General features: G+C 44.8%; 1 protein-coding gene across 2 annotated transcripts in view; it reads left to right on the forward strand.

Annotated features, from left to right (window-relative positions):
* LOC134351103 (serine/threonine-protein kinase 10-like) overlaps window positions 1–23,662 on the forward strand; it is a 79,166-nt gene extending 55,504 nt beyond the window's left edge. For both annotated transcript variants that reach the window (XM_063057184.1, XM_063057185.1), the window contains exons 12-20: window positions 1,087–1,217; window positions 2,188–2,311; window positions 2,436–2,612; window positions 6,905–7,034; window positions 8,491–8,615; window positions 13,976–14,161; window positions 16,581–16,706; window positions 20,046–20,159; window positions 22,906–23,662. In XM_063057184.1, coding sequence (XP_062913254.1) covers window positions 1,087–1,217; window positions 2,188–2,311; window positions 2,436–2,612; window positions 6,905–7,034; window positions 8,491–8,615; window positions 13,976–14,161; window positions 16,581–16,706; window positions 20,046–20,159; window positions 22,906–23,040 — 1,248 coding nt within the window. In that variant the 3' untranslated portion in view covers window positions 23,041–23,662. The remainder of the gene's footprint in view (window positions 1–1,086; window positions 1,218–2,187; window positions 2,312–2,435; window positions 2,613–6,904; window positions 7,035–8,490; window positions 8,616–13,975; window positions 14,162–16,580; window positions 16,707–20,045; window positions 20,160–22,905) is intronic.
* Window positions 23,663–24,777: the final 1,115 nt, after the last annotated feature.

Below are 24,777 nucleotides of genomic sequence, written 5' to 3' on the forward strand. Positions count from 1 at the left end.
TTCCTACGACAGCGTGTCATGTAGATGCGCTCCATGTTGGGGATGGACTGAACTGAATCCACTGCCTTTTGTAACCAAAATCGTAACTGAGCTGTACCTTAACTCCAAAATGCAGCCTTAGCTCCATTCCCATTCGTACCATAAGACCATAAGACCATAAGACAAAGGAGCAGAAGTCGGCCATTCGGTCCATCAAGTCTGCTCCACCATTTTATTATGAGCTGATCCATTCTCCCACTTAGTCCCACTCCCCCACCTTCTCACCATAACCTTTGATGCCCTGGCTACTCAGATGCCTATCAATCTCGGCCTTAAATACACCCAATGACTTGACCTGCACTGCTGTCCGTGGCAACAAATTCCACAGATTCACCACCCTCTGGCTAAAAGAATGTCTTTGCATCTCCGTTCTGAATGGGCGCCCTTCAACCCTTAAGTCATGCCCTCTCGTACTAGACTCCCCCACCATGGGAAAAGACTCCCCCACCATACCCGACTCAACAACTCTCAACCACCAAACACAGAACAGTACAGCACACTGGAGGCCTTTCAGCCATAATTTTGTGCCCACCTTTTAACCTACTTGAAGATTAATCGATCTCTTCCTTCCCGCATAGCCCAACCATTTTTCTTTCATCAATGTGCCTATCTAGGAGTCTCTTAAAAGTCCCCAATGCATCTGGCTCTATCACCACCCCCGGCAATGTGTTCCACGCACCCACCACTCTCAGCATAAAAAACAACTTGCTTTTGACATCCCCCTAATCTTTCCTCCACTCAGCTTGGAAGTGGTCTTAGCCGCAGCCACCCAGGAAACTGTCCCTGGCTGTCTACTCTGTCAGTGCCTCTTATTACCTTCCACACCTCTATCAAGTCACCTCACGTCCTCCCTTACTCCAAAGAGAAAAGCCCTAACCACTTGATCTTTCCCCCTCATCAGCAACCCTGCAGTGGCTACCAGGCACTGAGAGAAAATGGATCATAAGCGATATAAACTTAGTAAGGTAATAATGTGGGAAATTAACGTTTGATGCCGTTGTAACAGGAATGTTTCATGGACTTTGTAAATATATTGTCCATTTGAAGGTGCGACCCGTGCAGAGAATGACGTTAAAGAAAACCCGGAAGTTCGTAGTGGATGGAGTGGAAGTCAGTGTCACAACATCAAAGGTTGTTAGCAAGGATGACAAAAAGGACCAAGATATGCGGTCAGCCAGGTAAGAGTTCACCGCAGTTCGAACTCCACTGTCTTCACCATCCATTAGATCTTTCTCCCCATCTTACCCCTCCCTGTTGTAACATGAACTAAGTCATCGGACAGGTGTAGCTGGTAGATATGAAGCAGTCTTTTATTCAACAAAATGAGACACAGCAGGCATCGTATCGAGACCCTTTCGGAGGAAGAGACCTGTTCAACCCAATATTACGTGACATTTTATATGCTAAATAACAAAGGACGTCTATATTTACACTGTATCTACAATGCTTCCTTTGAATTACATATAAATTTCACACCTCCTTCTTCACACCCACACTACAGGCAAACAAATGTATGTTAAATCAGCATTTTCTGGTCTTCCAGTTAACTGCTCTTTGGAACCCATTGTCCAGAGCTGCATTTTAAATTTAGTCTACAGTCCGTATTCAGATCTGAAGGTTGGTGGCTGAAGTTAATGTTTTGCTATACACCCTAAGTCCAGGGTATTCTCTAACACTCCCTGCATCTTCCTTTCAATCCTTTTCATCACGGAATCCTACAACTCAGCAGATCGAGCTGAGTGGCCTGTTTCTGTGTCATACATCAGACTTAGAATCAGAACCAGGATTAATATTACTGACAGATGCCATGAAAATTGTCACCATATCAACATTATCAGCATATGCCAGTGATATTAAATCTGATTCTGATTCATATGTCATGAAATTTGTTGTTTTGTAGCAACAAAGTGTACAGCATATCAGGCATTTTAATACTCTTTTGATTTTTGATGAATTTTACCAGTTAGGAAATGTTGAAACACGCTATCCTATTTAATTTCCTGTCACCGATTTGATTTAAGATGCCATTAGCCAGTTATCCTACGTAAGGTACTCTATTACACACTGATTTCCCCACTACCTATGGCCAAACGGCCATTCTGTGTTAACATGGGTGAAACCTCCAGTGAACTCGATGATTACCCACAGGCGCCAGGAACTCCGGGAACTTCGACTGCTACAGAAGGAGGAACAGCGAGCGCAGGCTCAGCTCGACCTGAAACAGCAGCAACAGCGAGAGCAGATGTTCCGGCAAATCGAGCTGGAAATGATGGTAAGGCTGGTGTTTGCAGAGGTGAGAAAGAGAAAGTACTGAGAAGTGAAAAGTGTAATCTCACATTCACACATAGAGCTTTTCGAGCTTCTGTGACTTGCCTGTGTTGTTCACGCCTGAACAGAACAAGAAGCTTTACTATGATCAGGAGATCGAGACCCTTGAGCGAAACTGTAGACAGACTATTGATCGGCTGGAAATAGAATATACCAACCGACTGCAAGAAGAGGCAAAGAGGCTGAAAGCTGAACAAGCAAAGGAGTTAGCCAAGGAGCGCCGGAATCTGAAGGATAAGAAGCAGGTAAGGTCAATTTAAATACTGTTAATTATTTTCTATTAAACTACAACAGTTGCCATCAGGTACTAGGCTAGATATACTGTGAGTTAGATGTAAGAATCCTCAATCCTGCCCCATTTTACTGGTCTCTCTCTCCCTCTAGCTCAATGCTGCCAGGGTCTTGGGCAAGGTTTCATCAACATTGTTTGTCGATTATACTCTGTAGTTCATGTTATGATGTGCGTCTGGTTTCCAGCACTGCTTTTTTTTGTTGCTATTTTGTGCGATTCGATCGAGGCGGGCTGGCTCTACGGCTAGCAGTCGATGAATGACACAGTACTAGACTGAACTGAACGTTCCTAGACTGGTTCAATGACTTCACGACTTGACGGTTTTATATTCTGTGTTTTTCACTTTTGTCTGCCATTTGTGTGATTTCTTTTTTGTGCATTAGGGTATTTGATGTTTTCCTTTTGTTCGTGGCTGTCAGTGAGAAGACAAATCTCAGAGTTGTACACCACATATGTACTTTGAATCTTTGAATCAAAAATCCCCAAGTACAGCTAATACAAGGGTGCATAATTTTAAGGTGATTGGAGGAAATTACAGGGGCTGGGGATGCCAGAGGTAGGTTTTTTCACACAGAGAGTGGTGAGAACGTGGAACATCCTGCAGGGATGGGGATAGAGGCAGATACGTTAGGTTGACGCATGGGTAGGAAAGTAGAGGGCTATATGGGAGGGAAGCACTTAATTGAGCTTAGAGCAGGCTGAAAGGTCAGCAGGGCATCGTGGGCTGAAGGGCCTGCACTGTTCTATGTTCTATGTCTGTAGAATTTGTCCAGAAAATTGATTTCAGCCATTTTAGGTACATTAAAATGCCTACTATGGCCAGACAATTCTAGTCTTTAAGAAGTTGCTTTAGCAGTTTTCGCTCATGGAAAATCGTTGAAGGTTATCTCTATGATCATAGACAGCATCTGCATGAGTCACAGTTGCTGTTGCATTCATGATGCTTCCTGCGTGTGCGTGTGTGTGTGTGTGTGTGTGTGTGCGTGTGTGTGTGCGTGTGTGTGTGTGTATGCGTACGTGCGTGTGTGTAACACTACAGCACAGTACAGTTCCTTCGGCCCACAATGTTATGCCAATTTTTTAGTCTACTCTAAGATCAATGTAACCCTTCCCTCCTACATAACCCCCAATTATTCTATCATCCATGTACCCACCTTAAATGTCCTTAATGTATCTGCCTCTACCACAGGGGTTCCCAACCTTTTTTATGCCATGGACCAATGCCATTAAATGTGGGGTCTGTGGACCAAAGGTTGGGAACCGCTGTCCATTGCAGGGAATTCCATGCACCCACCACTTTTGGTGCAAAAAGATTTCTTAAACTACCTCTGCCCCCCTACATTTTCATCCAATCACCTTCAGATTATGCCCCGTCATATTAGTTATTCCTACACTGGGAAAAAGTCTCTGTCTATCCACTTGAAGTATTGTTGCAGCTCTACATTACAATTGAATTGATGCTTAATAGAAGTCGGTACTGTGGAAATGAATGGTTGCATAATGGGGCCTCTTGGTGTGAAAGTGAGAGAGTCTCGGGTCGGGGCAGCCTCAGGATAGACAGACAAAGTCCCTACAGAACAGAGATGAGGAGGAGTTTCTTTAGCCAGGGGTGGTGAGTCTGGAATTCATTGCCACAGGCAGCTGCGGAAGCCAAGTTATTGGGTATATTTAAAGCAGAGGTTAATAGGTTCTTGATTAGTCAGGGCATCGAAGGTTACAGAGAGAAGGCAGGAGAATGGGGTTGAGAGGGAAAATAAATCAGCCATGATTGAATGGCAGTGAAGACTCGATGGGCTGAATGGCCAAATACTGCTCCTAGCTGTTATGGTCTTCTGGTCAGGGCCTGATCATACCCCATGCTACCATTGAGCCTTATGATGTGACTGTGTCAACTGCAGAGTGGGATCCTGTGCTGCAATTTGGCCTTTTCTTAGGACGGAGCCCTATGCCACAATTGGCTGGTACCATGAATGGCTCCTGTACTGCCATTAGGCTCCTGCTGTGATCAGATCCCGTGCCACGGAGTCAGAGAACAGTAGAGTGAAGTACATGATGTTGTGCCGATCTGTTAACCTACTCTACAATCAATCAAACCCTCTCACCTAGACTTCTATTTTTCTTTCATCCATGAGCCTATCTAGCGTTCTTTCAAACGTCCCTGAAGTATCTGCTTCTACCACCCCTCTCCCGGCAGCAGGTTCTATGCACCCACTACTCTCTGACTAAAAAAAACTTTTCTCCGAAGTCCCTCCTATACTTTCCTTCAATCACCTTGAAATTATACCCCCTCGTATTAGCCATTTCCACCCGAGGAAAAGTCCCTGGTTATCCATTTGATCTCTTATCATCTTGTACACCTCTATCAAGTCACCTTTATACTTTATCGTTGCCAAACAATTGATACTAGAGCGTACAATCATCACAGCGATATTTGATTCTGCGCTTCGTGCTCCCTGGAGTACAAATCGATAGTAAATATTAAAAATTTAAATTATAAATCATAAATAGAAAATAGAAAAATGGAAAGTAAGGTAGTGCAAAAAAACCAAGAGGCAGGTCCGGATATTTGGAGGGTACAGGCCCAGATCCGGGTCAGGATCCGTTCAGCAGTCTTATCACAGTTGGAAAGAAGCTGTTCCCAAATCTGACCGTATGAGTCTTCAAGCTCCTGAGCCTTCTCCCGGAGGGAAGAGGAACGAAAAGTGTGTTGGCTGGGTGGATCATGTCCTTGATTATCCTGGCAGCACTGCTCCGACAGCATGCGGTGTAAAGTGAGTCCAAGGACGGAAGATTGGTTTGTGTGATGTGCTGCGCCGTGTTCACGATCTTCTGCAGCTTCTTCCGGTCTTGGACAGGACAACTTCCATACCAGGTTGTGATGCACCCTAGAAGAATGCTTTCTACAGTGCATCTATAAAAATTAGTGAGGATTTTAGGGGACAGGCCAAATTTCTTTAGCTTTCTCAGGAAGTAAAGGCCTCTCATCCTTCTTCACTCCTAAGTGAAAAGCCCTAGCTCACTCAGCCTATCCTCATAAGACATGTTCTCTAATCCAGGCAGTGTCCTGGTAAATCTCCTCTGTGCTCCCTCTAAGGCTTCCACATCCTTCCTATAATGAGGTGACTAGAACTGAACACAATATTCCTAGTGTGGTCTAACCAGGGTTTTGTAGAGCTGCAACATTACCTTGCAGCTCTTAAAATCAACCTCCAAACTAATGAAGGCTAACACAGCATACACCTTCTTCACCACCCTATCACCTTGAACAGTCAAGTTTAATTATCATTCAACCATACAAGAATATATATCAACACAGCCAAACGAAACAGTGTTCCTCAGGGACCAAGATACAAAACACAGTACCAACAATCATACACAGCACAAGGCACATGTAGCACGTATAAGATAGCAAGCACATGTAAGATATCAGTAAAATACAGTCACACAAAAGAATATGTAGTCCAATATTTAATAAATATAGACCTCAGTACAGCTTGTCTTCTGCTGGGCGAACACTGGGGGGCAGCACTGCCTCCAGTGAAGCGTACCGACTCCGACGCTTCTCTCCTTTGCAGCTGTAAACAGGCAACACCGCGCGTCCGCGGCTTGAGGCCTGGTCCTCACTGCAGCCGAGGCGACGCAGCTCCCTCGCCAGCCGCCAATAAATCAGTGAATCGGACTTGCGGCATTCCACACTAACAACGTCCAATAGCGTCTTGTAATCACGAGGTTGTGGACCCCAAGATCGCTCTGTTCCTTCCATAAGATCATAACACACAGGCACAGAATGGCCAAGAATGCTGCCATTAACCCTGTACAACACACACACAGGGTGTTGTGAGAGGAACTCAGCAGCTCAGGCAGCATCTGTGGAAATGGATAAACAGTCGACGTTATCCGCCGAGACCCTTCTTCATGTCCCTGTACTCTGCCTTCAATTTTGTCCTGCCAAAGTGACATTTTGCCGGATTGAACTCCATCTACCATTTCTAAGCCCAGTTCCTGATCCCAAGAGTGCTGGGGTTCCGCTAATTCGCAATGCAGAGTCCGAGTTCTAAGGCTGTGATTCAGACTACTCTTCACACCCCAGCGTGCCTCCGTTCACACTCACGACGTAACGTGCGAAACCTTTAATATTTTTCTGTGCTATGGTTGTTACAACTTCCCCACTTTATGACAGTAACTAACATCACAATGCAGGAGACTGACTGCAAATCACTTTGGGATATCTTTCCTTCTTACCAGGAGCAAGAATTCATTCAGAAACAACAGCAGAAGCTCAATGAGGCCTTGCAAAAGGTCGTTCAGCAGCGCAAGTCAAAAATATCTTCCACTGATTTTGAGCGGCTGATGAAAGTGCAACAGCTGAAGAGAGGTGAGGACATTTGAGACCACATGTAAATCCACATCACACGTTGATTGTCAGACGTTTAGTATCACTATGGTGACAAATTAAAATTGCATGTGGCATTGAGACCACTGCTGCCTTCCTTGAGGGTGAACGATGTCGAGTGAACGTTGCATGATAGAGCTCCAGACTAACACAGCTTTTTGTATTTATTTCTCACTTGTAATGGCAATGAATTGGTAGTCATGATTGGGGTAGCCGTATCCCAATCTGAAACCTCCAATGCTATCAAGTCTCCCTGTCAGCACCACCTCCTAGATCTCAAGTATCCAAGCAAATTATTACTCCTCTTTCCCAGTTCTGTGACCTTTCAACACTATTGTAAGATGCCACATGTCAAAATCAGTCTTGAGCATGCTAGCATAGTGCATAGCGTATCGATTTACAGTAACACTTCCTCCCCAGATCTGAAACATCCAGGCAAATTATTACTCCTCTCCCTCAGTTGTGTGACTTTTCAACACTGTTGCAAAATGTCCACACATGGACATGTCAAAAGCAACCTTTAGCACGGTAGCCTAACGCTTTACAGCACCAGTCACCCGGGTTTCAATTCCCGCCGCTGTGAGGCGATTGAACGTTCTCCGTTTGACCACATGGGTTTCCGCCAGGTGCTCCGGTTTCCTCCCACAATCCAAAGAGCTGGGGGTTAGTAGGTTAGTCAGTTGTGGACATGCTAGTTTGGCACCGGAAGATTAATGACACTTGTCCCCAACACATCTTCAGGTCTTTGATGTAAACGACGCATTTCACTGTATGCTTTGATGTTTCAAAGTTCAGAGTAAATTTATTACCAAAGTACATATTTGTCAATATATACTACTCTGGGATTTCCTGTGGGTATGCTCAATAAATCTACAGAATAATAGCCAGAACACAATCAATGAAAGACTGCCCAACTAGGGCCTTCAATCAGAGTGCAGAAAACATCGAACTGTGCAAACACAAAAAAGAAGAAGAAATAATGATAAATAAATAAGCAATAAATATCAAGAACATGAGATGAAGAGTCCTTGAAAGTAGGTCCATTGGGACAGACAAATAAAGCTAGCTGCTATGTTTTGTAACTGCAAGACATCAAACTAATTCAAAGGAAGACTCGAGAGTCCGAAACTCGGGTCCAACTTCGAGTTTATTTTAAACGAGGTGCACACGTGTCACATGGTAGCATAATAACGTATGCAGTTCACGTTTTATACATATAACCCATAATGAATTATTTAAAGGAACAAGAATGCTTAATCAACCTATATATATATATATATATATATACACACATACATACATACATATATATACTGTATATATGTACACAAGATTACTCAAATATTATTGAAATGTTAAATACACAACACTAATCTTTTAATGTTTAGCTGGCTTTTTAAATCTTTTATAACCTTTTGTAAAACCGTTCCAACATTAGACCGTGAGGCAGTGGTCTGGGACGTTGAGCAACGACATCTAAATGAGAAGTATCACTTGTTCAAGCAGCAGGTGAAGGAACAGTTCTCGCTACAGAGACTACAGCTGATGAAGAGGCATGAGAAGGTGAGTGAGAAGCGCATGCAAAGTCTACACACTAAGGGTGAGTATCTGTGCATATGTTCACTCAGAGGTGGTGAGAGTGCCGGGTGAGCTGTCAGCGTGAGTAATGGATGCAGGCTCAATTTCAACGTTTAAGAGAAATTTAGACAGGTACATGGGTGGGAGGGGAATGAAAGGCTATGGTCACAGTGCAGGTTGATGGGACTAGGCAGAATAATGGTTCAGCACAGACTAGATGGGCCGAAGGGCTTGTTTCTGTGCTGTAGTTTTCAATGACTCTGAGTCTAAGGAGATGGGGAGAAATTCCTTTATTCATAAGGTAGTGAATCTTTGGAATTCTCTAAGCAAGGCAGCCGTGGAAATTCAGTCATGGACTATATTCAAGCAGAGGTCAGTAGGTTTTTAGATGTTAAGAGAATATGGGCTATGGAAATAGGTGCAGGAACTAGGCCACTCAGCCCCTCAAACCTGCCCTCTCATTCTAAGATTAAAATAGATTAGCTTTATTTGTCACATGTCTATCATTGAAACATTGAAACGCCACAGGGAAATGCGTTGTTTGCGTCAACGACCAGCACAGTCCGAGGTCGTGCTGGAGCCAGACTGCAGGTGCCACCATGCGTCTGGTGCCTGCCTGACCTCAACTGACTGATCCGAACACGCATACTTTTTGGGAATGTGGGAGGGAACGAGAGCACCCAGAGGAAGCCCACACAGCCACAGGGAGAACGAACCACCTCCCTACAGACATTGGCACGAGTCGATCACTGGTGCTGTAAAGCATTACGCTAAGCACTGTGTTATCGTTCTGCCATCCATCCAGTGTGATCACTGCTGAACTGTGTCGGGCTGTATTCCCCTCTACTGTGCCTAGTCCCCAAGGACACAGAGATCAACATCGCGAAGTAGCTCTGTGATAAAAGACCTTACTGAATGGTACAGCAGGCTTGAAGGGCTGAATGGTCTTCTCCAGTATTTTTATGATGATCAGACCAGAAAAGAAAATCATTATCAACGAACATTTGCATCACCATATACAACCCTGAGATTCATTTTCTTGTGGGCATACTCAATAAATCTATAGCATAATAACCGTAACAGAATCAATGAAAGACTGGGCAACTAGGGCATTCAACCAGACTGCAGAAGTTAACAAACAATGCAAATACAAAAAGAAGAAATAATAATAATAAATAAGCAATAAATACTGAGAACATGAGATGAAGAGTCCTTGAAAGTGAGTTTATAGGTTGTGGGAACATTTCAATAACGGGGCAAGTGAAGTTGAGTGAAGTTATCTCCTTTGGTTCAAGAGCCTGATGAGAGGTAATAACTGTTCCTGAACCTGGTGGTGTGGGACCTGATGGTTGTAGGGTAATAACTGTTCCTGAACATGGTGGTGCGAAACCTGATGGTTGAGGGGTAATAACTGTTCCTGAACCTGGTGGTGTGGGACCTGATGGTTGAGGGGTAATAACTGTTCCTGAACCTGATGGTGTGGGACCTGATGGTTGAGGGGTAATAACTGTTCCTGAACCTGGTGGTGTGGGACCTGATGGTTGAGGGGTAATAACTGTTCCTGAACCTGGTGGTGTGGGACCTGATGGTTGAGGGGTAATAACTGTTCCTGAACCTGGTGGTGTGGGACCTGATGGTTGAGGGGTAATAACTGTTCCTGAACCTGGTGGTGTGGGACCTGATGGTTGTAGGGTAATAACTGCTCCTGAACCTGGTGGTGTGGGACCTGATGGTTGAGGGGTAATAACTGTTCCTGAACCTAGTGGTGTGGGACCTGATGGCTGAGAGGTAATAACTGTTCCTGAACCTGGTGGTGTGGGACCTGATGGTTGAGGGTGATAACTGTTCCTGAACCTGGTGGTGTGGGACCTGATGGTTGAGGGGTAATAACTGTTCCTGAACCTGGTGGTGTGGGACCTGATGGTTGTAGGGTAATAACTGTTCCTGACCCTGGTGGTGTGGGACCTGATGGTTGAGAGGTAATAACTGTTACTGAACCTGGTGGTGTGGGACCTGATGGTTGAGGGGTAATAACTGTTCCTGAACCTGGTGGTGTGGGACCTGATGGTTGAGAGGTAATAACTGTTCCTGAACCTGGTGGTGTGGGACCTGATGGTTGAGGGGTAATAACTGTTCCTGAACCTGGTGGTGTGGGACCTGATGGTTGAGAGGTAATAACTGTTCCTGAACCTGGTGGTGTGGGACCTGATGGTTGTAGGGTAATAACTGTTCCTGAACCTGGTGGTGTGGGATGTGATGATTGAGGGGTAATAACTGTTCCTGAACCTAGTGGTGTGGGACCTGATGGTTGAGGGGTAATAAGTGTTCCTGAACCTGGTGGTGTGGGACCTGATGGTTGTAGGGTAATAACTGTTCCTGAACCTGGTGGTGTGGGATGTGATGATTGAGGGGTAATAACTGTTCCTGAACCTAGTGGTGTGGGACCTGATGGTTGAGGGGTAATAACTGTTCCTGAACCTGGTGGTGTGGGACCTGATGGTTGAGGGGTAATAACTGTTCCTGAACCTGGTGGTGTGGGACCTGATGGTTGAGGGGTAATAACTGTTCCTGACCCTGGTGGTGTGGGACCTGATGGTTGAGGGGTAATAACTGTTCCTGAACCTGGTGGTGTGGGACCTGATGGTTGAGTGATAATAACTGTTCCTGAACCTGGTGGTGTGGGACCTGATGGTTGAGAGCTAATAACTGTTCCTGAACCTGGTGGTGTGGGACCTGATGGTTGTAGGGTAATAACTGTTCCTGAACCTGGTGGTGTGGGACCTGATGGTTGAGGGGTAATAACTGTTCCTGAACCTGGTGGTGTGGGACCTGATGGTTGAGGGGTAATAACTGTTCCTGAACCTGGTGGTGTGGGACCTGATGGTTGAGGGGTAATAACTGTTCCTGAACCTGGTGGTGTGGGACCTGATGGTTGAGGGGTAATAACTGTTCCTGAACCTGGTGGTGTGGGACCTGATGGTTGTAGGGTAATAACTGTTCCTGAACCTGGTGGTGTGGGACCTGATGGTTGAGGGGTAATAACTGTTCCTGAACCTGGTGATGTGGGACCTGATGGTTGAGGGGTAATAACTGTTCCTGAACCTGGTGGTGTGGGACCTGATGGTTGTAGGGTAATAACTGCTCCTGAACCTGGTGGTGTGGGACCTGATGGTTGAGGGGTAATAACTGTTCCTGAACCTGGTGGTGTGGGACCTGATGGCTGAGGGGTAATAACTGTTCCTGAACCTGGTGGTGTGGGACCTGATGGTTGAGGGGTAATAACTGTTCCTGAACCTGGTGGTGTGGGACCTGATGGCTGAGGGGTAATAACTGTTCCTGAACCTGGTGGTGTGGGACCTGATGGTTGAGGGTGATAACTGTTCCTGAACCTGGTGGTGTGGGACCTGATGGTTGTAGGGTAATAACTGTTCCTGAACCTGGTGTTGTGGGACCTGATGGTTGAGGGGTAATAACTGTTCCTGAACCTGGTGGTGTGGGACCTGATGGTTGAGAGGTAATAACTGTTCCTGAACCTGGTGGTGTGGGACCTGATGGTTGAGAGGTAATAACTGTTCCTGAACCTGGTGGTGTGGGACCTGATGGTTGAGGGGTAATAACTGTTCCTGAACCTGGTGGTGTGGGACCTGATGGTTGAGAGGTAATAACTGTTCCTGAACCTGGTGGTGTGGGACCTGATGGTTGAGGGGTAATAACTGTTCCTGAACCTGGTGGTGTGGGACCTGATGGTTGAGAGGTAATAACTGTTCCTGAACCTGGTGGTGTGGGACCTGATGGTTGTAGGGTAATAACTGTTCCTGAACCTGGTGGTGTGGGATGTGATGATTGAGGGGTAATAACTGTTCCTGAACCTAGTGGTGTGGGACCTGATGGTTGAGGGGTAATAACTGTTCCTGAACCTGGTGGTGTGGGATGTGATGATTGAGGGGTAATAACTGTTCCTGAACCTAGTGGTGTGGGACCTGATGGTTGAGGGGTAATAACTGTTCCTGAACCTGGTGGTGTGGGACCTGATGGTTGAGGGGTAATAACTGTTCCTGAACCTGGTGGTGTGGGACCTGATGGTTGAGGGGTAATAACTGTTCCTGTAGCCGGTGGTGTGAGTCCTGAGGCTCCTGTACCTTCTTCCTGATGGTAGTAGCAAGAAGAGAGTGTGTCCTGGGTGGTGGGGGTCTCTGATGATGGATGCTGCTTTCCTGTGACAGTGTTTTTTATGTAGATGTGCTCACCAGTTCTGCAGATTCTGTATACACACACAAAATGCTGGAGTAATTCAGCAGGTCTGGCAGCATCAATGGAGGGGAATGAACAGTCAACCTTTTCGGGCCGGGGCCCTTCATCAGGACTAGAAAGGAAGAGGGGAGAGACCAAAATCAAATGATGGGGGAGGGGTGAGGAGCATGAGCCAACAGGTGTGAAGTTTCAGTCAATTTCCTGTAAATGCCTGCAAGAAAGTGAATCTCAAGGTAACATGTAAATGAATATCGTACACGTACTTTGATAATAAATTTACTTTGAATTTGAGGTTAGGTGCAATAATTTTTGATTATGCCAATAAACTTGAACTTGAAGTAAGCAGAGGTGTCTGTGTGTCCGTGGCAAGGTAGAAGTCAGTCTGCCAAAGCAACATCCTTGCCTGTTAAAGAAAGGGAATTAGGTTTTCTTGGACGGATAATATTATGAAGAGGGTGGTGGAGTGGAGACGTGTCTTTACCAAAGGGGCTGTAAGGCGCTCCTTCCCTCCGCTAGCCAGCAGGTCACTTTATACTTTATTGCTGCCAAACAATTGATACTAGAACGTACAATCATCATAGCATCTGCTCAGTCACTCGCACCCCCCTCCACCCACCAGTCAGGGTCGCGTGAAGCGATGGGAACAGGTGGTGAAGGTCGGGTGAGCAGCCAGCGAAGGGTCTCGGCCCGAAACGTCGACTGTACCTCTTCCTAGAGATGCTGCTTGGCCTGCTGCGTTCACCAGCAACTTTGATGTGTGTTGCTAGAATTTCCAGCATCTGCAGAATTCCTCGTGTTTGCATATATCACAAGTCCTGGTTATGTGACCACTGATGCCAGGCAGACAATCTCTGAAGAGTTTTGATAATGGCTGGGGTCACCCGTCTTGTAAAGACACTGCCCAGAGGAAAACAATGGCAAACCGCTTCTGTAGAAAAATTTGCCAAGGTCAATCATAGCGATGGATAGACCAAGATCACCACATAATGAACAAACGAATATTATGAAGCCCTTGCAGAAAGCAAAAAGACATTGCTGATGTTAAATTTCTTCTGTGTAATGAGCTGTTTTTTTTCTCTCTGTCTTTTTCGCAGGAGAAGGAGAGAATGTCCCACGATCACCACTGCCTCATAGAAGACCTGAAGAGCCAACAGGCACAGGAGCGGGCCCGACTGCCCAAAACACAGCGCAATGAGGCCAAGACCCAGCTGAATATCTTCAAACAGAGCCTGAAGAGCCAGGCCATCAGCCCTCTGGAGCAAAGGGATCTCATCAAACAGGTCATCCATTCTATTTGACCCCACGTGCATCACAGCATTAACACGATGCCATAACCCTAACCCTAATGCATGGGATCTACCAGAGATCAGAATCAGGTTTAATATCACTGGCATGTGTCATGAAATTTACTTTACTTTATTGTCGCCAAACAGTTGATACTAGAACGTACGATCATCACAGCGATATTTGATTCTGCGCTTTGTGCTCCCTGCAGTACAAATCGATAGTAAATATTAAAAATTTAAATTATAAATCATAAATAGAAAATAGAAAAGGGAAAGTAAGGTAGTGCAAAAAAATTTGTTAACTTTGTGGCAGCAGTACAATACATGATAAATATTGAAAAAAACTGAATTACAGTAAATATATATTTATAAAAGTTAAATTAAAATAAGTAATGCAAAAACAGAAATTATAAAAAAAAGCAGTGAGGTAGTGTTCATGGGTTCAATGTCCGTTTAGAAATCGGATGGCAGACGGGAGGAAGCTATTCTTGAATTGCTGAGTGTGTGCCTTCAGGCTCCTGTACCTCCTTCCTGGTGGTAACATCATGTCCTGGGTGATGGGGGTCCTTAATGATAGATGCTGCCTTTCTAAGGCACTGCTCCTTGAAGATGTCCTGGATACTACGGAGGCCAGTGCCCATGATGGAGCGGACTGAGTTTACAACTCTCTGCAGCTTTCCTCCATCCTGTGCAGTGTTCCACGATCCTACCATCCTATACCAAATAGCGATGCAGCCAGTCAGAATTCTCTCATAGCACATCTGTAGAGGTTTTCGAGTGTTTTAGGAGGCAAACCAATCTCCTCAAACTCCTGATGAAATATAGCCGCTGTCTTGCCTTCTTTGTAGCTGCGTTGGTCTCAATGTTGATTCCTACCTTCCAGTTTAAAGTTGCACGCGGAGGAATTCAGTGCAGAAAATCAAAATTAAACAACTGCAGATGCTGAAAATCTGACATAAAGATAGGAAATGCTGTAAAGAGTTAGCAGGTCAGTTACCATTTATAGGAAGAGACGCCAGGGTTACCTTTTCCATTTAAAAACCCTTCATCAGAATCAGAAAGTTTTTGTCTTCAACCAGAAACTAAGAAAATTTTTTACTCTCCAAAGAGAAAAGCCCTAGTACACTCATAAGACAAATTCTCCAGTCCAGGCAGCATCCTGGTAAATCTCCTCTGCAGCCTCCTTAAGGCTTCCACATCCTTCCTATAATGAGGTGACAGAGCTGAACATGGTAGCGTAGTGGTTAGCATGACACTTTACAGTAACAGCGATTCGGGTTCGATTCCTGCCGCTGCCTGCAAAGGGTCTGTACGTAATCCCCGTGTCCACATGGGTTTTCTCCAGGTGCTCTGGTTTCCTCCCACAGTCCAAAGGCATACTGGCTGGTGAGTTAATTGGTCATTAGGCTAGGATTAAATCAGGGACTGCAGGGCGATGTGGCTCGAAGGGTCAGAAGGGCCTATCCCATGCTGGATCGCAATAGATAAAATAAAGAAATATTCCACGTGTGCTCTAACCAGGGCTGATCAGCAAAAGATTGCAGTTGCTGGAAATCTGAAATAAAAATGGAAAATGCTCGGAATTTTCCCTCAGAAGCTGCTTGACCAGCTGAGTATTTGCCACATTTTCTGAAATTGTATTTAAAATAGGATTTAGTTGTTAGAACTAGTACTGAGTTAAAATACGTTGAGTGGATCACTTTAAGATCGGTATAATTTGTTAGGATTAAGGTAGAAGTCGATGAATACCCTGTACTCCAGTGGAGTATGTGGGTAAATTACACGTCACAATTCCTAGTTTTTTTTTATTGAGTTGAACATCTGTGTGTGTATCTCTCTCTCCCCCCTCTCTCCACTGCTCTCTTGCCCCTTCAACCCCCTCCCCCTTTCCACCCCTCCCAATTCAGAGAAACTCAGAATAAAAGTGGACACTGCAGGCTGTAACATCAGAACAGGGAGCTGCTTGTTGGTCTCGCCTCTCACTGTGGTGGGGCAACACCTCTCTCTCCCTTGTTAGTGACCTGTGGCATGTCGAAGAGCTGGGTTATAGATTGTGGTTTTTGCTGGACCTGGATCACGTTCTCTTTGGGGGTTTTGCTTGGTGGGTGGGGGGCACTGATGCTTTCAGCTGGAACAAGTGGGGGAGGGTTGATGCTTTGCTGCTGTTTGTGTGGGGGAGGGGGAGGGAGGGCTTGGGGGTTCTAACGCTTTTCTGTCATTAATTCTTTGGGGTTTTCTCCTGTTTCGGGGACATCTGTGAAGAGTAAGAATTTCAGGTCGTATGCTGTGTACATTCTCTGATATTAAATGGAAACATTGAGCCTCTCAGAGTGCCAATGGAGAGAGAGCAACCTCTCTACAGATCACTGAGCAAACTACAGAATTAGTTAACCACTTGTGATTTTCTCACCAGTTTATGATGCAGGAAGAGGCCCAACAGAAAGCAGAGAAACAACACCAACAGCAACTGCACGAAGCTCACTTCAAGGATCTGCTGAAACAATGTGAGAACAACAGTGTGGAACTACAGCAGCTCCAGGTAACTCAGAGCCCCGCCGAATCGGCTGCACCTCCATTGTTGGCCTTACAGTATCTTCACAACTTCCAGGTCCTGGCCTTTGGTCAGATAGAGACTGGAGCAGAGATGTGGTGAGGGGTAAAGTATGACCGAGAAAGAAGAGTGCACAACAAGTCTGTCAGAATAGGAGCACTCTGCTGTACACAATTTCAGTCAGGATTACGTAAGACAGAAGGCTCACAGGATATTCAGCCCAACTACAGAATACTGGTATTTATGATGCACTTGAAACTCTTCCCATTTAAATTGACCAGCCCATGGGGGCCATGCTCTCTTCTCACTGCTACCATCCGGAAGGAGCCTTAGGTCCCACATCACCAGGTTCAGGAACAGTTATTACCCCTCAGCCATCAGGTCCCACACCACCAGGTTCAGGAACAGTAATCACCCCTCAACCATCAGGTCCCACACCACTAGGTTCAGAAACAGTTATTACCTCTCAACCATCAGGTCCCACACCACCAGGTTCAGGAACAGTTATTACCCCTCAACCATCAGGTCCCACACCACCAGGTTCAGGAACAGTTATTACCCCTCAACCATCAGGTCCCACACCACCAGGTTCAGGAACAGTTATTACCCTCAACCATCAGGCTCCTCTACCAGCATGGATAACTTTACTCACTTCAAGAGTGAACTGTTTCCAAAACCTATGGACTCACTTTCAAGGAGTCTATGACTCCTGTTCTCAGTATAGCCATCGATTTCCTTCTCCCTCTTTTCATTATTGATTCTCCCCTTAAATGTATCTACATTAAGCAGACAAGCACAACAAAGTAACTTGGGCCTAATTTATTATTATAAAACAAAAAGCACAAATAACTCTAAATACTAAATCGTAAGTTACAAAAATTTCCACAAAGATTTCAGGGCTCATGATTCTTAGTCTCCACCTGATTGTTGCTGTCTTTAGGGGACTTGATTGTCACTGTTGTTGAGGGACCTACGAATTCGGACTCGTGTAATCTCCCTGGGTCCATCCTGGAACCCTTGAACTAGGTGAACTCCCAAGAACCATGCGAAAGGTGTCTCAATAACTAGGGTTCAATCCACAAGCATTGAGAGACACACAGAGACAGATGAACTCTTTGGTCTTTTGTTCTCATGCCACTGGTGCCCGAGGCTAAGAAAGAATCCAGTCACAATTAGCAAACATTTAACAAACCTACAGTGCACAGGCACCTTGCATGCTGTGAGCTCACAAAGGGTTAAAGTGTCACTTGGAATTCCTCAGACTTTCATCTAATATTTTTACAAAATTTTATACACCACAACACACCCTGTCATGTGGGAGAAAGTTCCAGTTCCTTATTAAGGCCATTTCTTAAACTCTCCGTGTTAGGTTCCTTGATGACTTTTTTAATATTCCACACTTCACATGATGTGTTTTTCCAAAATGGGAAGTTTTCTGAATCCACTCTATCAAAACTTGTCAGAATTTCTATCTTCTGAATAGTTATTTGAAGTACGTGACAGAGAGTGCTTGGTAAATACACTCCTTGCGCGCGCACACACACACACACACACACACACACACACACACTTCTTATAATGGGTTCTAATGGATTGGCATTATGGCCTTTCCTGCCATACACAGTAGAATATTCCTTTCTTTTTAAATCCTTTTATTAATTTTCAGAATTATAAACACAGTAACAATGTCGATACAAAGAGATTGGAATAATCTTAATAAACATATACAAAAAAGATTTTAAGTAACATAGGTATAATAGACTTCCAAACTCATAATGAAATTAGTCATAAAGAGAAAAAAGAAAAAAATGTATATAAACAAAGAAAACCCCTCAAAAGAGAAAGAAAAAAAAAACTAAATACTACACCCAAAAAAAAGCAAACAGGACAAAACAGGGCTAAACCAATACCTTGAATCAGACACGTTCAGTAATGTCGTCAACTCCACTCCTCTATTTGTATATTTTAAGTTAATAAAGAAGATTTGGAAAGGTCAACGGTAAAATATTCCATTCCTTTAGTAATGGGGATGTGTAAATGTGTATATATTGTTTGTATCCTTTATTTAAGGTAGCTACTTCTGTTTATTTTGTATTATAACTGTAACAACATTGTGGGGTACATCATATTCTGATTCATGTGTAGCGTGAAGTTAATTTTGTTGGTAATTAAAGATGGTACTTCCTGGTGCCTAAATAAAAACGAGCTTTTCACCTCAGTAATGGAGAGAAATCGGGGCTTTCAGGAGTTCATACTGGACAAAAATAGTATGGAGCTATTATTGTGTTTTCTGGTAGATATCTTTTTGTAAATATTGGCAGTTATCTTTTCAGTATTTTCATTAATTTTTGAAAGTTTGACTTTTGACACACCTAATAAACACTCTTGCACTAAAGTACTAAACAACTCCAAATTGTTCAAGTTAATGTCAGAGAATATATACAACCTGAAATTCTTACTCTTCACAGACAGCCATGAAACAAGTACCCCTATGGAATGAATAATAGAAACATCAGAACCCAAAACCCCCTCACCCCTCCTTTCATTGCACAAACTCCAGCCATTTATAAAAACTTGTCATAATTTCCATTTATTTTTGAAGTGCCTCAGTGTCATTGTATCAAAGTTCTTGAACTCCCTATCTAAAAACACTGGCAAAGTAGCTTCACCATCAGGACTGTACTGACGCAAGAGAGACCCACCACTGCTTTGGGGGTAGTTTAAAGCCTCGTCAGTGACAAAACATTGACTCAGTGTCTTTTGGAAAGTTTTTGTGTTTCAATATTTGAATTGCAAATTAAAAATAGCCATCCCTACATTGTTGCCATCTGGAATCTTATGGAATCTGGGAGTTCGGTGGAATTCTGGACATCCATTTGAACCATATCAGATCAAATGTGAGAATCTAGCAAGCGTGTGTGCGGCCAACCAATCACACAGTGAACCGATTGGTCCTCCTACGCGAGGAGGTCTCTGCCTTTTGGTGCATGTTCTTCGTCTTGGGGGCCTGGTTCGTCACTCCCACACTAAGTTGCTCAGCATTTAACGTTACTAACATGACTCAGCAGAAACGTTTAATCATACTACTCCATTGCCATCCTTGGTCCACGCATATCTAATACCATTAGGATCCAACCCAAGGGTTCCCGACCTTTTTGATGCCATGGATCCCTACCATTAACTGAGGGGTCCATGGACCCCAGACTGGGAACCCCTGACTATGGGCAGACGGGAATGTTATAATAAATTAAATAGTCCTAGGTTTGAACTGAGTTCTACCTGAACCAGGTGAACGTTGGGTTAACGCGCTGTTTTATCTCTCACCAGAATGAGAAGTTGCATCTTCTGACAGAAAGTGAGAAAGAAAAACTGAAGACACTCAATGAGGAGCACACAATGGAGCTGAAGGAATGGAAGGAACGTCTTGCTTCTCGCCGAGAGGTAAACGTCTAATGTAGATGTTCTGGATTGTAGATTGCAACCAGTCCCACTTCCTCCCTTCGTAGACTTCAATCCATCCAATAAGCTACTGTCTCATTCCCCGTAAAGACTATGTTCCACACCCAACATCTGCATACAGACGTCCATCAAGCCTTCCTTTCCCCACGATTGAGCACATCTGCACAAATACAAGGTGCGCTGCCACAAGGAAGCAGCACTCTTCTTCAAGAACCTCACCATCCAGGCCATGCTCTCTTCTCACTACTACCATTGGGCAGGCGGTACATGAACCTTTGTCCCACACCACCAGGTTCAGGAACAGTTATTACCCCTCAACCATCAGGTCCCACACCACCAGGTTCAGGAACAGTTATTACCCGTCAACCATCAGGTCCCACACCACCAGGTTCAGGAACAGTTATTACCCCTCAACCATCAGGTCCCACACCACCAGGTTCAGGAACAGTTATTACCCCTCAACCATCAGGTCCCACACCACCAGGTTCAGGAACAGTTATTACCCCTCAACCATCAGGTTTCGCACCACCAGGTTCAGGAACAGTTATTACCCTACAACCATCAGGTCCCACACCACCAGGTTCAGGAACAGTTATTACCCCTCAACAGTCTGGTCCCACACCACCAGGTTTAGGAACAGTTATTACCCCTCAACCATCAGGTCCCACACCACCAGGTTCAGGAACAGTTATTACCCTACAACCATCAGGTCCCACACCACCAGGTTCAGGAACAGTTATTACCCCTCAACCATCAGGTCCCACACCACCAGGTTCAGGAACAGTTATTACCCCTCAACCATCAGGTCCCACACCACCAGGTTCAGGAACAGTTATTACCCTACAGCCATCAGGTCCCACACCACCAGGATCAGGGACAGTTATTACCCCTCAACCATCAGGTCCCACACCACCAGGTTCAGGAACAGTTATTACCCTTAAAACATCAGGCTCCTGAACCAGCATGGACAACTTCACTCACCTCAACTCAAAATTGATTCCACAACCAATGGACTCATTCTCAAGGACTCTACAACTCATGTACTCAGTTTTTTTACATTCATTTATCAATCTAACTATCTAGCTACCTATTTATCTATCTATTGGTTTATTTATTTAATTGGAATGCTATTAAAATTATAAATATGTAAATATTGAATGAGCTAGGGTTTTTCTCTTTGGAGCGAAGGGGAATAAGAGGTGACTTGAACGAGATGTACAAGGTGATAAGGTCCCACACCACTAGGTTCAAGAACAATTATCACACTACACCATCAGGCTCCTGAACCTGTGTGGGTAACTTCATCCACCACAACCCTGAACTGATTTCACTGGGACCTCTGTTCTGATGCAGAGAGAGGTCTTGGAGCACAAATCCACGCTCTCTGAAAGTGGGAACACTGATGGAGAGAACAGTGAAGCAGATTTTGTTTGTCTTCACGTTGAGTATAAGAATTGGGACGTCATGTTGCAGCTGTACAAAACTTTGGTTAGACCACACTTAGAATATTGTGTACGGTTCTGACTGCCACAATACAGGTTAGATGTGGGAGCAACAGAGAGAATGCATATGAGATTCACCAGGATGGTACCCAGAGTAGAGGGCTGTGGTAACGAGAGACAGGGTAGGTTGGGTTTACATTCACTGGAATAGAGGAGACTGAGTTGTATATGAGAGGTAAGCAGAGACAGGGCATGCCAGGTTGTTGCTGGAAGCATTCAAGGATTCAAGGATTCAAAAAACTTTACTGTCATTCTAACCATACATCAGCTCTGCAGGGCAGAAGGAGACAACGTTTCTCAGGAGCAGTGCAATCATAACATAACAAATGCAACACTAAATAATAAACATAACAATAAATAGTAAAACACAACAGCCACATGTCAGTTAAAATCAGTTATAAGTGTCCAGTGCAAGTTAAAAGTGTCCAAAGCAGAGTCAGGTGGAGCAGCTATTTAGCAGTCTGACTGCCTGTGGGAGGAAGCTGTTTAGTAGCCTTGTGGTTTTAGTTTTGATGGCAGAAGAACAAACAGTTCATGAAGAGGGTGTGAGGGGTCTTTAATGATGTACCGTGTCTTCTGGAGGCATCGACTCTGAAAGAGGTCTTGGACAGAAGGTAGGGAGACCCCAATAACCTTCTCTGCTCCCCTAACCACCCTCTGCAAGGCTTTTTTGTCGACAGCACTGCAGCTGGAGTACCAGGTTGTGATGCAAAAGGTCAGCACACTCTCAACCACACCTCTGTAGAATGTAGTTAAGATGTTAGTGGGGAGTGATGCTTGTTTAAGCTTCCTCAGAAAGTGCAATCTCTGCTGGGCCCGTTTCACAATCCCAGTGGTGTTCCTGGACCAGGTGAGATTGTCCGAGATCTGCACCCCAAGGAACTTGATGTTTTCCACTCTCTCCACTGTGGAGCCGCTGATGCTGAGGGGGGTGTGCTCAGGCTGAGACCGTCTGAAATCGACGATCATCTCCTTGGTTTTGGTGACATTAAGCATCAAGTTGTTATCCCTGCACCAGCTCTCTAGGTGTTTGACCTCCTCCCTGTACATAGTTTGTACATGGTGACATTTGCAGGTTGCCCTCAGCACAATGCTCACTGATTTCGTGCAAGTAACATTTCGCTGTATGTTTCAGTGTCCCGGCGTGCATAAAGACAATCTTTCTCAGATGTTGGTGATCTCTTGTCCATCAGTGAGGCTTAACCGTGGTTGTTCTCTCTGTGCAGATCCTGGAGGAAGAGCTCGCCAGAAAACGACAACAGCAGCAGGTCCCTTGCAGGCGAAGCAGTGAACCAGACTCCTCCAAGTCCTCACTGCACAGGATGTCCAGGTTTCTCCAGCTCCACACCTTCCAGTCATAGGCAACGTCCCTGCCACTCTCGGGCACTAGAGGGCACTCTGCCACTCAGCAGTGGGTGTCTGTCACACCCGAGAGATCGCTCATTGAGTTCTGAATGCTGAAGTTGAACCAAGTGCAAAGACGTTACACAGTGTCACATGGTGGTGAGGTATTCCCTTTGGTATTGAGGTAGCCAGTGGGAGAAGCTTCTTAAAGTGAAATGGGTTTGGGAGGTGTTTTTTTGGGGGGAGAGACAGAAATAGTTCATCTGTAGAGGGATTTGGTGAATGAATGTTACAAGTTCTGAGCAGTGATTTATGACAGATTTATATGCAGAAGGTTAAAGGTCAGAATATTCAACTTGTTGTATGAGAAGAGCCCTGCTTCAGTCTCAGCTTCCAGATCAGCCAGAGCACAGAACCAGAATCAAGTTTAACATCTGTCGTGACTTCTTTTTTGTTTTTTTTAGCAGCAGCACAGTGCAATACATAAAAAGATTACTAGAAGCTACAATATTTTTTTAAGAGTCCAGTAAAAAGCATAGTAATGAAGTTGTGTTCATGGTTTCACGGACTGTTCCGAAATCTGATGGCGGTGGATAAGGGTAAGAAATCAAGCTCGCACGCACTACTTGTGCTGACGGCTCATTCCACACTCTCACAACCCTCTGAGTGAAGAAGTTCCCCTTCATGTTCCCTTTTAACTTTTCACCTTTCACCCTTAATCCATGACCTCTGGTTGTAGTCCTACCCAACCTCAGTGGAAAAAGTCTGCTTGCATTTACCCTATCGATACTCCTCATAATCTCCTCTCAATCTGCTACATTCACTTGACTTGTGTCTCTTCAAGCTCCTGGACCTCCCCTCTGATGGTAGCAATGAGAAACGGGCATGTCCTGGTGGCGATGGTTATTAATGTTAGGTTCTGCTTTCTTGAAGATGTCCTCAAAGGCGGGGAGGCTAGTGCCCATAATGTAGCTGGTTTAGTGTAGAACCCTCTGACCCTATGCATTGGACCCTCTATACTAGATGAAGATACACCAGAATGCTCATCATGGTACATCGGAAGAAATTTGCTCGAGTCTGGTGACCGAATCTCCTCAAACCCCTAATGAAATATAGCTGTTGTGCCTTCTTTGTAACCGCATCGATATGTTGACCTAGGGTAGATCTTCAGAGATGTTGATACCCCGAAGTTGAAGCCGCTCACCCTTTCCACTGCTGACCCTTCGATGAAGCCTGGACTGGTCTGGACCAGACGGTCATCACTGTTGTTTCTTCAGGAATAAATAGACCATAACATCTTACACAGGAACGGTAGGACACTGAAGGATGTGGTAGAACAAAGGGATCTGGGAATACAGACCCTCAATTCTTTGAAAGTGGCGTCACAGGTAGATAGGGTCATAAAAAAGCTTTTGCCACATTGGCCTTCATAAATCAATGTATTGAGTATAGGAGATGGGATGCTATGTCGAAGTTGTATGAGACGTTTGTGAGGCCTAATTTGGAGTACTGTGTGCAGTTTTGGTCACCTACCTACAGGAAATGTAAACAAGGTTGAAAGAGTGCAAAGAAAATTTACAAGAATGTTGCCGGTCTGGTGGTCCTGGTTAGGACTTTATTCCTTGGAACGTAGAATCCTTTCCATGGACGGCTTCCAGACCGTTCGGACTGACCAGAAGTGCACTGAGAGCAGTAAGCGTAAAGGAGTTGGGTGCTTACTGTTCTGGCTAACAACGGATGGTGCAATCCGGGTC

The sequence above is a fragment of the Mobula hypostoma genome, chromosome 8, assembly GCF_963921235.1.
Source record: "Mobula hypostoma chromosome 8, sMobHyp1.1, whole genome shotgun sequence".
Taxonomy (NCBI): domain Eukaryota; kingdom Metazoa; phylum Chordata; class Chondrichthyes; order Myliobatiformes; family Myliobatidae; genus Mobula; species Mobula hypostoma.